This window comes from Phytophthora cinnamomi (assembly GCF_018691715.1).
Source record: "Phytophthora cinnamomi strain GKB4 chromosome Unknown Contig102, whole genome shotgun sequence".
Lineage (NCBI taxonomy): Eukaryota > Oomycota > Peronosporomycetes > Peronosporales > Peronosporaceae > Phytophthora > Phytophthora cinnamomi.
The window spans coordinates 714,364-726,680 of NW_027151035.1; the positions used below are offsets into that span (position 1 = coordinate 714,364).

At 57.3% G+C, this 12,317-nt stretch overlaps 4 protein-coding genes across 4 annotated transcripts; 1 reads left to right on the plus strand and 3 right to left on the minus strand.

Moving 5' to 3' along the window:
- Nucleotides 1-44: 44 nt before the first annotated feature.
- IUM83_07995 (Ankyrin repeat protein) lies at nt 45-1,635 on the minus strand (the record flags this gene model as incomplete). The annotated part of the gene is made up of 2 exons (XM_067932340.1): nt 45-1,459; nt 1,530-1,635. 2 exons carry the CDS (start codon nt 1,633-1,635, stop codon nt 45-47), a joined length of 1,521 nt encoding a protein of 506 aa, XP_067783056.1.
- A 2,369-nt stretch (nt 1,636-4,004) lies between these two features.
- Nucleotides 4,005-9,390, minus strand: IUM83_07996 (putative cleavage and polyadenylation specificity factor CPSF; the record flags this gene model as incomplete). The annotated part of the gene is made up of 3 exons (XM_067932341.1): nt 4,005-5,713; nt 5,795-8,301; nt 8,378-9,390. The coding sequence occupies 3 exons, from the start codon at nt 9,388-9,390 to the stop codon at nt 4,005-4,007; spliced, it is 5,229 nt and encodes a 1,742-aa protein (XP_067783059.1).
- A 159-nt stretch (nt 9,391-9,549) lies between these two features.
- Nucleotides 9,550-10,787, plus strand: IUM83_07997 (Pseudouridine synthase; the record flags this gene model as incomplete). Its single annotated transcript, XM_067932342.1, has 3 exons — nt 9,550-9,963; nt 10,032-10,356; nt 10,735-10,787. The coding sequence occupies 3 exons, from the start codon at nt 9,550-9,552 to the stop codon at nt 10,785-10,787; spliced, it is 792 nt and encodes a 263-aa protein (XP_067783058.1).
- Nucleotides 10,788-10,790: 3 nt separating this feature from the next.
- Nucleotides 10,791-12,200, minus strand: IUM83_07998 (ARS-binding protein 1; the record flags this gene model as incomplete). Its single annotated transcript, XM_067932343.1, has 1 exon — nt 10,791-12,200. The coding sequence occupies one exon, from the start codon at nt 12,198-12,200 to the stop codon at nt 10,791-10,793; it is 1,410 nt and encodes a 469-aa protein (XP_067783030.1).
- Nucleotides 12,201-12,317: the final 117 nt, after the last annotated feature.

Here is a 12,317-nt window from a genome sequence, read left to right on the forward strand (position 1 = left end):
CGTCAAAATGAATCATGCTGTGCATATATTAGTGCATGACACGTCTACTTCGTCGAGTCAGCCGACTTCAACTTGGCCTGGTGGTCCGAGCGACCACGCTTGACACACTCCTGGAATCGGCGTTTGAGCAGCTTGTCATCAGGAGCAAGCTGCATGGCAGACCACATAGCGCAGGCGGCCTCTTCGTACAGTCCAAGCGCCTCCAGGCACTGGCCCTCGCGGAACAGAGCCTTCGGCCATTCCGGCCGTAGCTTCTTGGAGACACGCACGTCGTGCAGGGCCTGCTTGGCGTCGCCCGCGCCAAGGTGGGCCGCGCAACGGTTGCTGTACAGCACGGCGTCAGCCGGCACGATCTCAATCGCCTTCGTGTAAAGATCCACAGCCAGCGCGTAGTCCTTCGCCAGATACGCCTTGTTGCCCTCGTTCTTGAGGTTGGTGGCCTCCGTCTGCTTCTCCTTGCTCACCTCGACGGCTTCAGGTACGGCGATATCCTCCTCCTTCTCAATCTCAGCCAGCTTCTTCTGGTTCTCAGCCTCCAGCTTTTCCTCCACCGTCTGAGGCTCGTCCGCTCCAGCAGGGGCAGCCGGGGCCTTGTTCTTCGCAGCCTCCTCGTAGTACGCATCCAGCTTCACCTTCTCCTCCGCCATCAGCTTGTCCAGGTCAGCGTCCTCGAACCCCTTGGTGATCGGCTTGAGCAGCGTCACGATCTCGTGGTGTCCCATGCCAGCAGCAAGCTGCAGCGGCTTGGCTCCAGCGTCCGAGGCCGTATTCGCCACCTCTTTCGTGTCCTCCAGACGGCAGTTGAGGAACTCCTGCACCACCTCGGTGAAGCCGGTCTCAGCAGCCATGTGCAGCGCCGTGAGCCCGCCCTCCATGGTGAGCGACAGCGTCGCGCCGCCCTCCAGCAGCTCCTTGACCACCACGGGTTTGTTCATCAGACACGCCAGCATGAGCGGGGTCACGCCTCCGGCGTTGGTCACGTCCGCCTTGGCGCCAAGGCGCAGCAGCTCCGCCACCGTCTTCTCGCGGTTCTCGCTCACGGCAAAGTGCATGGCCGTGCCGTTCTTGGTGGTGGCCTCCAGCTGCGCCTTCATCTCCACCAGCAGCTTGACCGTGCGGATGCTGCCGTTGGCCGCGGCCTCGTGCAGCGCCGTGGTGCCGTTGGTCATGGCCGTATTGGGGTCCGCGAAGTACGCGAGCAGCAGCTTCACGGCCGCGAACTCGTTCTCCTTGGCCGCGTACAGCAGCGGCGTGGCGCCCTCCTCGTCCACGCACTCGACGCACTCGGGCGCGCGGTCCAGGATGAAGCTGATGACCTTGCGGCGCCCCTTGGCCGCGGCGAAGTGCAGCGCCGTGCGCTTGTGCGCGTCCTTGAAGTCCGTGAGCGCCTCCTTCACGTCCGTCACGCCCATGACCTGCAGGGACTCGAGCGTCTTCTCCAGCTGCTCCAGGTCGCCATCTACACGTGCGCAGAGAGAGTTAGAGGCGGCGGGCGCTTCGGCTGGGGCGCAGAGCAGCAAGACACGCACTCTCGGCGCTGGAGAGCAGGTCGCCCACGACCTTCTTCTGCTTCTGGTACTCGGACGCGCCCTCCTCCTTCTTCTTCGCGAGCTGCTCCGCCGTGTTCGCCGCCATCGTCTCGCCTGCCTTGGTGCCTGCTTGTTGCCAGTCAAAAGTGATGGCTACGGCGGGGGCCAATGAAAGCGCACCTACGCAGTAGAATGGAATGACGGAGGCGAGGTTGCAAACTTCAACGCCTCCAGCCAATCGACTGCGCGCAGCAAGGCGATGCGGATATTCACAAGTTAATTAACTCACTTGTCTTCCACCGTGATTTTGTACGAGATTGTTCTTTTCCGCACTTCAATCTGATAAAGCGACAGGAGGAGAGAGGAACGCAAACAAAGCGAATGAAGTCTACTCTTTCGCGCGCGCTGGTCTCGGCTGACTCGTTCGACGAGACCAGCTCACGATATTAATGACAGTTGCGTTGTGGTAGATTGATGAATACTTGTCGTCAATCCAGATCGACGACGATAATCCGGCTTTCCTGTTTGACTGGCAAGAAGACAGCGTGAACGCGTTCGTGGTCGCGGCAAACGGCTTGAACCCGGCTCAAGCGCCTCGGCGGCTGCGAACGCGACCACCACATGTCACGGCGACGTCTTTTGTAGACGATGTCGTGCACAGACTTCAGCCACCACTGGCAGGAGGCCGCTTTGGACATATAATGCTGGCGCCAAATAACCTGCAGCAGTATGGCGCCATTGCGGTGACGCTCGCCTCTCTACGGAATGACGCGTTCTTGCAGAATGCCGTGCAGCTGGCCCTTCCGGTGGTCAACAATGTCGAGCGATACCTCGCCGTGACGCCTCACCTCACTGACTCAAGAGTGCACAACGCGCGACCGAACACTCTTCCACAGACTCTTCTCAACGGAGAACCAGTGCGTCGGCATCTAATGTACTGTTGTCTGTGCGCGTATCGAGCCCACAACGCTTGTGAATGGCAGCCACCCGTATGCGTCACTCAATGAGTACTTCAGAAGTAGTATTTAAGCGCCCTATCGAGACAATAAAAAAAAACTCACAAGAGCGTCATCACAACTGGCAAAACCATGCCTCAAAGTCTTTTCGAGTCTCTGATGGGCCTACTTGTGGCTTGTTCGACTGTTTAGACAATCTAGCTTGACGAGCTATCTTCTTTGAGTATGCCTATGAGGAACCCTTCTTTGATCGCAGTATCGAGAACGATGGAGATTTGTTCACCGCTCGGAGCTTGTTGACCCACAGCTGCTCATACAGCTCAAGATGTATCTTGTCCACAACGTCATACGTCTCAATCACAATCATCTTCAGATCGCTCCACTTGAATTGACTGCCGTAATCGTAAACGAATAGACCGTTGCATCCATCCCAATGGGACTTGTGAGAACCAAAACGAATCCGTGAAGCATTAAGCGTTGTCCCACCGTACAATTCGTTTTTCTTTGTGCAGACAAGCTTGTAGACGTGTCCCTTTCGAGTTGAGCTCATGATTTATATATTGCAGTGCTAACATCATGATCATGCAGTCTGCACCATCCGCGCTACAATTTTCTCTCCTTTGAGAACTACAATGCACGTCAAAGTAGGAATGGATCGCAGTGACTCTATCGTCGGAAATATTTCTTGGAAAACGAGATAGAGCAAGAGAGAATAGCTCTCGCGATATTTTATAGTTGTCTTGAAGAAAATGGCATGCTTTGATTTGATTTGATATCGTTTTGTACACCAATACAAAGGCAGGCAAGTTTGCTAACTTGCTCCATCAAATTTGAACTACACCTGTTTACTCAGTTGGAAGACTTTCAAAGTTAAAGGGTCTCTTCGTTGGCAGCTTTGGTGTCGTCGTCTCGGAGAAGCCTCTGCTCGTTGTTGTACTTGACGAAACTTGGAAACTGCTGCGAGAACCGAGGCAGCAATCACGAGCAGAATGTAGCTGAGTCGCGTGGTTGCCTGAGGGTAATTGCTGGAAGTCGAATTGTAAGGTGAACTGAGTGTTCGACATGAGAAAGTGGCTCGGCCTGAAGAAAAGCGGTGCCACCAACGCTGCTGTCAAGATCCTCGAAGTAGATTTTTCTATGGAGACCATCACAGACGCGCTGAACGTCAAGGCGGCCAAGAAAACACTGTTCAAGACGTGGAACCACTACACCACGAAGCACGAGCGAGTTGGAAACTACTCAGGGAATATATCCCCCACGGACAGGGGGCAAAGTTGCCGATCTAACACCCCTTTAGTACAATGATCAGCTTTCTTGTTGCAATGGGCTCAAATGCAAGTGTCACACTACATATTCGCCTTTTGATGCTGCACCCTCAACCGTCTTGCCTTCAGGGTAAAACAATACAGATACATTTCCACATCCTCATTTCAATGTTTCCTCTATGCTGTTCATCATGTAGGGTTCATTACACATTCACTCACTCGAGATCATCACGCTATTTTCTGGAGTTAGTGCTCTACAAGAACGTTGCAGTAGCGTGCTGCACTTCGAGCAAGTTGTGAATGACGACCTCGGGCGTGGTACCGATGCACCGTGCGAGCTCCTTCTGCGCCACGTAGTCGAGCTGCAGAAAGCGGAAAAGCACAAATGCGTCCAAGAAACTCTTCTTCCACTTCTTCTTGCTCCATGCATCAGGCCGACCGCATCGTCGCTGTGCATTGGTTTTAAGCATGCGGAACTCCCTCGGGTTTAGCGCACAGTTCTGCGGCAGCGTGTTCACCATCACGTTCTGCAACGTAAAGAGGCGGCGGAAGACACGCTCGCCCACAGGAATCAAAGCGCCAACTCCGCCCTCTGAATTGCCCATAACGTTCACGTAGCAGGATGGTGGAGCCGATGGCCCCCGACCATTTGCAGCCGGCGCGACATGCCCAGGACCATCCACCTGCTTGCGAAACATGCTCGCCACTTGCACACCCAAGTGGAAATCGCTTACACGTAGAAGACGCTGACCGCCACGAGACTCAATATCCTGCGGTGCGAATTGCATCACGTGCAGATTTTCATCCATGTCGACTGCCAGCAGCGCCAACTTCTTCTCGAACACGCTAAACTCAGTAGCCGAGACCGCCAGCGGCTCATAGTCTTTTGCAAGAAGCACCAGCTGCCGCTGCATCTCCCTCCAGCGCAAGAAGTGCACACCCTTGTAGACATCGCCATACATGACGAAGTCCTTCACGACATTCAAAGTAACGATGAACATCTGCGCATCGTAGAACGCACAGCCGATCAACTGCTCCGACTTGAACTCGTACACAATGAGCTTCGATCCAACGGCCGCAAGTACGTACGGCCCGAGCTGTGCAACCATCGAAATGGCTCCCTGGCGGTGTTCCTTGATGAATACTAACCGCAACTTGGGCAGTTTGCCACTCGTGGAGCCACCCTCTTCGTTCACGTACTGGGCGTAGTCGAGTTCGTACAGTAAGAGACGACCGCGTCCACTTTCGTCTTCTCCATGCGGGCCGACCCACCCCGTCCCTATCACTAAGTACGGCCGCTTTTTCTTGTTCCACTCCGCCGAAGTCGAAGCCACTTCTTCCTTCATCAATGACGAGTCGTAGAGGTACATGAGTTTTACACTCAGCACGACCTCGTACCGCTCAAAATGCACGCGGAAAACCCCACGCCGTCCCCACTCGCCGAACTCATTTGTCTGTACCAAGCGTAACTCGTAAACTTCCTCTTCTGTGTGGGCCATTTGGTCGAGCTCGTAATCGGGGAACATCTCCGCTGTGGGTGCCATCACATTGCTTCCGACAGGATTTCCATTTGCGTCCAAGTTTTCAGGCTCTTCCTCCTCCTCTGCATCCTCAACTTCTGTGGCTCGCTTCGCATCTGCCGGCTTCATTTTCACACTGCAAACCACAGCATACGTGGGCGCTTCAAGCGCCTCGGACACACCACCAGGGCCGTGGTTGCCTAAGTACAGCATGTGATGCAAAGTAGTGCCAAACTCGGCTTTCTGGAGGACGAATCCGCCACTTGACGGAAGGATGGTCGATGTTTTGCTCGAAGGAAGTTCGCACACACGCAGTGCACCACGAGAATGGAAATAAATGAAGCCATTCGGACAGTTCCAATGGTGAAATGGTGTAAAGCTCAACACTGGCACACTCACCTTGGGGGCTACGTTCTTATTTGATGCACCATTTGCTCGTGGAGCTGACGGGGCAGATCCAGCAACACACATCGGGATAAAAGACGGTTGCCCTCGGTCGCCCAAAATCCACATCGGGTGCGCACCTCGGAAGAAGGCACCGCTCATGTTGTTCACATTGTAGAAACAGGTCAGCATAGGGTATCTGAAACCAGCTCGGAGTTTGGCCAGCACTGCGCTCGTGTTCACTTCTGGATTATTACCGGCCTCGTTGTGAGTGCTGGTGCGCGTTCGTGGAGGGAGGAATGGCCGCGTGATTAAATCGGACCCCACACGAACGAAATGGAACACGGGGGCAATTTCTCCGTTTGCTCGTGGTTTTAAGCTCTCGAACTTGGGTGTCGCAGAATACATCAGCAAGTCGCCATTCGCCAAGAACACCAGCATTACCATCCGCGAAAGATATTGCGCGTTGTGTTGGCCTTCACTTGGGCCGACACGGTGGATGACAATGTCGGCCACCGGCGAATTGATTGTGTGCGACTTCTTGATACGACCGTCGTTCGCGGAAGATGTCGATGCGTTGAGGCCGAGAACTGGAGCGGAGAACTTCACGGTCTTGTTTTTGCCGACGTGGTAATGCTCCAATGTGTTCACTAGTGACTGCGGAGCAAAGGTAAGGTAGGGAAACACGCCTCGTTTCTTAAAGTCGGGGAGGGAAAACACATGCAGAGAGCCATCTCCGAAGCACATGCCACACATCATCTTGGCATCCTTCTGCTTCAGCATTGGGATCGACACGGAACCGTCGGCATTCGTTTGGGCACTTTGACGCACCGACTTTGCTGCGCTGCTTCGGCTAGCTGGAGCCACCTTCGGGCTTGGTTTCGAACTGTACAAGGCGTCCATGTCATCGTCGTCGTCGGCAGCAGCGCTTTCTGTCTTCCTCTCGGCCGCAGTAGACTCAGTACGCTCTTCTCGGTCGTCTTCACCCCAAGCATTTTCACGGAACATACCTGCCCAATCGTAAAACAGGCAGGCAGAGCTACTACCATGCTTGGATGCGTCCGCAGTTCCATTCGCTTCCACAACTCCATCGAGATAGTCGATATCTGGATCGATAACTGTTAACTCCATGTCTTCGTCGTCCCCCATCAGCAGTCGAACCGACCCGTCGGTCAGAAGCAACAAAATGTAAGGATCCACCACATCCACAGATACAATTCCCACGGATGCAGTATCCACGTTCATGCCTCCACATTCGACATCACCCTCCAACGTAATCTCCTGGGTGCAGACCAACTTGACCTTCGGTCCGTCATCTTCATCGTCGTCATCGTCTTCTGCATCTGCAGCCTTGTCTGCCCCGTCGTGTTCATTTGTTGTTTCCTCCTCGGGCACCTCCATCATTACCCTCGCGCCTTGCTTAAATATTTGAACAATCCGCTGCTTGTTAAAAAGGTTTGCTGCAGCCAGCGTTGGGCCAGACGTGTAAAAACCGCTGTCATCTTCTAAGGGCTCCATACCCTCTCCAGTTCGCAGCACCATCGTTCTGTGTGCGACACTCAAAATTAAGTACGCGTTGTAACTCCGTCCATCCGAGCTCTTCGTTGCAGAAGGCAGCGACGACGACACTGTCCACATGGCGCGGCATCCATTCAACTCAGCTTCCGTTCCAACAATTGGGCGCAACCCATTGTGCAGCACTGAGATCGCGCCGCTGCGCTCGTATCCACCACTAATCACAAGCTCCTCGCGTTTTTCATTCGAGTCAGCGTTGTTTTCAATACCCAACTCAATTGACGTGATCTGCCCGATACTCGGTAACACATCAATTTGGCGGAGCACGTAATCGTATGGGCCACTTTCATCTTCGGCAGCATGCCCGTTCTCCTCTTTCTTGACAGTGGATCCATTTGTGCCATTGGCAGCCACTGCAGACTCAGTTGCTGTCGGCTCTTCTTTCGTTGGCGCCGCGCCATACAGGAACAAATCATCTTCGTCTTCCTCCTCATCTTCAGCGGGCTCAGTCTTTACCTCAGCCACGGCTTCTTCCTTAACTGTCTCCTCTTTGATCGGCATTTCCTCGTCTTGCTGCTTCGAACCTTCATCTTCAGCACTGATCAGCTTCTTTTGGTCCAATGCGAACAGAACGGAGTCGCCTGACCGTGAACCCACAAACAACGTCCGTTTCTCTTCATTTACACAAAGGCAGTGCGCCTGAATGCCAGATCGGAGCATTCGTAGCGACAGTGACGCATGTCGGCTAGATGATGCATTTCCAAAACCGTACATGCTGCGGCTGGAGGTGTCTTCGTACGGCAAGGACAGAATATACGCATCCCCGTTCGGCAATGTCAGCAACATCTCCTTCTCGTGCAAGTACTCGTACTGGCAATCGTAGAGAACGATGTTAAGCTGCGCCGTCTCGTGGTCTGGTGTCTCGTAGACAGCATCACTGAGGGGGAACACCGACTGGTTTACCGTCTTGCTCGCGAAGACGTTGGTAGCAAGTCCGTGGAACTGTGTCTGGTTAAAGTAGAGGAAGGCGTTGGCGGACAAGACCACCACGCCACCTAGCGGCGCGCGGCACGGGATCAATCGAAAACAGTCCGACGGCAGGTTCTTCACCGTCCAAATCTTCGGGTGCAGTCTGGCCACGCATCACACAAAAAAAATCATCAGCACAATGAGCATCTCCATTCAGAGCCCCCAACAGCAGCACTCACCGCGTGTTCATGTTGATCGAGATGACTGTGATGCAGTACGTGTCGAAGCCGACGGCCAGCCGGCCGCACGTCGAGTTCTTCTCGTTCTCCTCGTGCAGCACCATGAGCGTGGGCTCCAGGTACCCGTCCAGGAAGGCCATGTCGACCACTTTGCCCGTGATCTCGAGCTCGCGCAGACGCAGCAGGAACTCCCGCCCGGTGAGGTCGTTGGGCATGAGGCCGCTCATGTGGTTGCGCTTCCTCTTGGCGCCCACCTTGACGCTCTTGTCCAGCAGCGCGCTGAGCGTGGAGCTCATGTCGCTGGTCACGCCGCGGTGCCTGCTCTCGATCACGAGCTCCTCGAGCTTCTTCTCCTCCTCGTCGTCCTCGTCGTCGTCCGAGTCGGCTCCCGCCTGCTCCGCGTCGTCCAAGTCGTCCTCGTCCTCCTCCTCGAAGAAGGACAGCTCCATGGACTCGCTGCGGAAGGGCACGACCACGAGCTGGTCCGAGTACACGAGCATGGCTGCGCAGCGCGTCTGCGGGTCCACGCGCGCGGCGGCGTGCGTGGCGAGGCCCAGCAGCTGCTCGCGGCCGTTCCTCTCGCCCTTGAGCGTGGCGCCCGGGCCGATGGCGTCCTCCTCGAAGGAGAACATGGCCAGCGTGGCCAGGCTGCGCGAGCGGCGGTCGAAGCCCACGACGACCCACTTGAAGCGCGGGAAGGCCAGCAGCAGCACGTCCTCGCCGCCGCAGAAGCGGTGCCTTCTGCGCAGCAGCGACCGGTCGAAGCGCAGCACGTGCGCGCTCTGCGCCACGCCCGCCAGCGGGAACGACGCGAGCAGGTGCAGCACGTGGCCCTTGGACGCCTCGGCGCTTGGCGACGGCGACGGCGACGGCTCCACGCGGTAGATGCGCAGCCACTGCGGCCCGAGCAGCACCAGGTCCGCCTGCAGGTCGCTGGTCAGCCGCGCGTGCACCGCGTGGTGCACGGCCGTGGCCGCCACCAGGTCGCGGTGGAACAGGAAGTGCTGCCCCATGGGAGCTTTGGAAGTGGTGGGAGCCCGTTATTGGATTGAGGGTACAGGGTACCCATTGAGGAGTGAATGTCCTCTGTAAGTGTATGTGAGGGAGTGTCGCAACTTGTGCTCTGCAACTGTTGTGTGGAGAGTACTGTAGCCATCTGTGCAGACGAGCAAATGTGGCGCCGCGAGCTGCGCTGGATGCAGCACGTGGTGCGCGCGCAGGACGCCGAGCAGCGGCTGGACCGCTGGCTGCGGCGCCAGTTCCCGGCGCTGCCGCAGAGCTTCTTGCAGACGCAGCTGCGCAAGCGCAAGATCCGCCTGCAACCCCCGGAAGACCAGGCGGTGGCGGTGGCGGTGGCGGCACGGGCCAACTCGCTGCTGCTCGAGGGCTCCGTGGTGGCTGTCGACGCTCACCTCTTTCAGCACAAACTGCAGCCGATTGCAGAGCAGCAGCAGCGAGGCGCGGAACAGTATGGCTCTCCAACGACGGCGGAAGACCAGCAGAGGCTGCAGCGATTGATGCAGCGCGTCGTGTACCGAGACGACCACTTTCTGGTGATGAATAAGCCCCACGGACTGGCAGTGCAGGTACGTGGGAGGCTGCTATGATACTGTGGAGTATCCGTAGTGCTGATTGATATGTTGTGCTACTCCAGGACGGCTCGGCGTTGACGGAGTCGCTGGCGCGGTACTTGCCGTGGATTGCCGATGCGCTGAGAGGAGGCTGTCCGCAGCAGTACGAAGAGCAAGAGCTGAGGTTGGTGCATCGACTGGATAAGAAGACGTCTGGCGTGCTGGTGCTGGCGCGCTCCCGGCTGGCAGCGGCCAGGTTCTCGGACATGCTGCGAAGTGGTGATGTGCACAAGACCTACGAAGCGCTGGTGTCGCCGCCTGGTGCAGCAAGCACTCGCGACAGCTTTTCGAGCTTGAAGAGATTTGAAGGACGAGAAGTGAAGCTGCCAGTGGACGGAAAGTCGGCTTGTACGTTAGTGGAGCGAGTGCTGCGGAGAAACGATCGTAGCGAGCCATCGGGGACGTGGCTGCAGCTCCAGCCGCGCACAGGACGCAAGCATCAGCTCCGGGTGCACTGCGCTCGAGAGCTTGGGACACCAATCGTTGGGGATTACAGGTACGGTGGGCGTCCTGCCGATCGGCTTTACCTCCACGCGAAGCGTATTCGGTTCCCAGACCCGTTCGCACCTGGACGTTGGATCGATGTGTCGGCTAATCTGGATGGTGTCCAGCCGAAGCAAAAGATCAGAGAATGCCTTCGGACCACAAGATGAGCCGGCCTCTTGGTTGTCGGCGAACACCTCACACTGAGTTAGCAAAGGTTCACTACGCACATTGGTGAACCAGGCCCACGGTACAGCAAGATCACCGAGCAAATAGAAAATATATCGATAAAGTAAACTCTAATCCTTACTCTTGGACTGAGCAGCGACCGATTTAATAAGATCCAACATCATTGCCTGCTGCTGCTGGATGGTAGCCAGAAGTTGGGCGTGTTGATTCTGCTGGGCTTCTAGCTGGGCACGCTGCAGTCGTTCGAGCTCCCGAACCTGCTCGTCGGCGTGTCGCCGCTGCTCTGCGAGTTCTCGTTCCATCCTAATCTCCAGCAGCTCCAGCCGACGCTGTCCATCCAGGGCTGCCTCCCCTGTTGCCTCCGCAACGGCGATAGCTGCGGCGACTTCGCCCACCTTGGCGACAGCAGCGTCGTGCTGCGTGACGCTAGGTGGCGGAGACGGTTCACCCCTTCGCTTGCGCAGGTCCTCCTGGAACTCCTCGAACGCGGCCTGCTTTGCCTGTACATCAACCAACAGTTCGCGCTTGCGCTCATACTCCTCCGACGTCCCCGACTTCCTCAGCGCCGCTATGTTGCCCGCTTTCAAGTGGTCCAGCAGCAGCGTCACGCGGGCCTGACACGCCCCTGCCGTCTTGTCCAGATGAAAGTCGCTGTGTCCCCTTAGCTGGTCGCACACCTCCTGCCACCCGTCCATCACGTGCGGGTACGCCCAGGGCTTCGTGGCCAGGACCTGCGTGAGCAATATGATGTCGTCCGCCGACACAAACTGCTTCCTGCTCGCCGCTCTTGGAGTTGACGCCGTGCTCTTCTTCGACGGCGGGATCAGCGACAGCTCGTCCTCCGTCTCCTCTCCGTCGTTCGCCTCCTCCCTCGCTCGTTTCCCTCCAGCAGCAGCAGCGGAATCCCCCTCCACCTCCACACTCTGCTCCACTCCCTCTCCACTCTCACCACCCCGCACAGCCTCTGCAGCTGTGTCCGTCACTGTAGCCGTGACAATGGCCGTCTCCGTCGCTGCCTCAACGCTCAACTCCACAGTTCCAGCAGGAGCAGCGACGGCCGAGCTCTCCTCCGCAGCCTCCCCCGGCTGCGCGCGCCTCTGGGAGCGGTGCAGGCCGTGGCGCTTCTTGAAGCGCTGCACCCAGCCCAGCGACACGGACTGGCTGGGCCCGCGCGTGCGGCGCAGGATGTCGTTGGCCCTGGTCCACAGCAGGCCCTCGCTCAGCAGCGGCAGGTCGCCGCCGCCGCGCTCCTGCTCGCCCTGCCTGGCCAGCACGAACTCGAACAGCTCCTGCTCCATCTCCGGGTAGCGGCCGCTCTGCACGCGCTTGGCGCTCGGGTTGGCGCACAGCTCCTCGGGCGTGGCGGCGATCTTGCCGATGGTGGAGCGGCCGATCCACTTGCCGAACTGCACGTGCGCCCACTCGCGCAGCTGCTCCTGCGTCAGCTCCGGCCGCGAGCGGTGGAAGGCGCGCAGCTGGTTCTTCTCCTGGATGGTCAAGTGGTGCCGCGCCACGGCCATGATGCGCTTCAAGCAGGCGCTCTTACGCTCTTGCTTTGGGTTGTTCTTGTGCTCGTGCGTTGATGGAGGCGAAAGGGCCGCCAACTGTCTCTTCGACCTTAAGTTCGAAACGGCGAC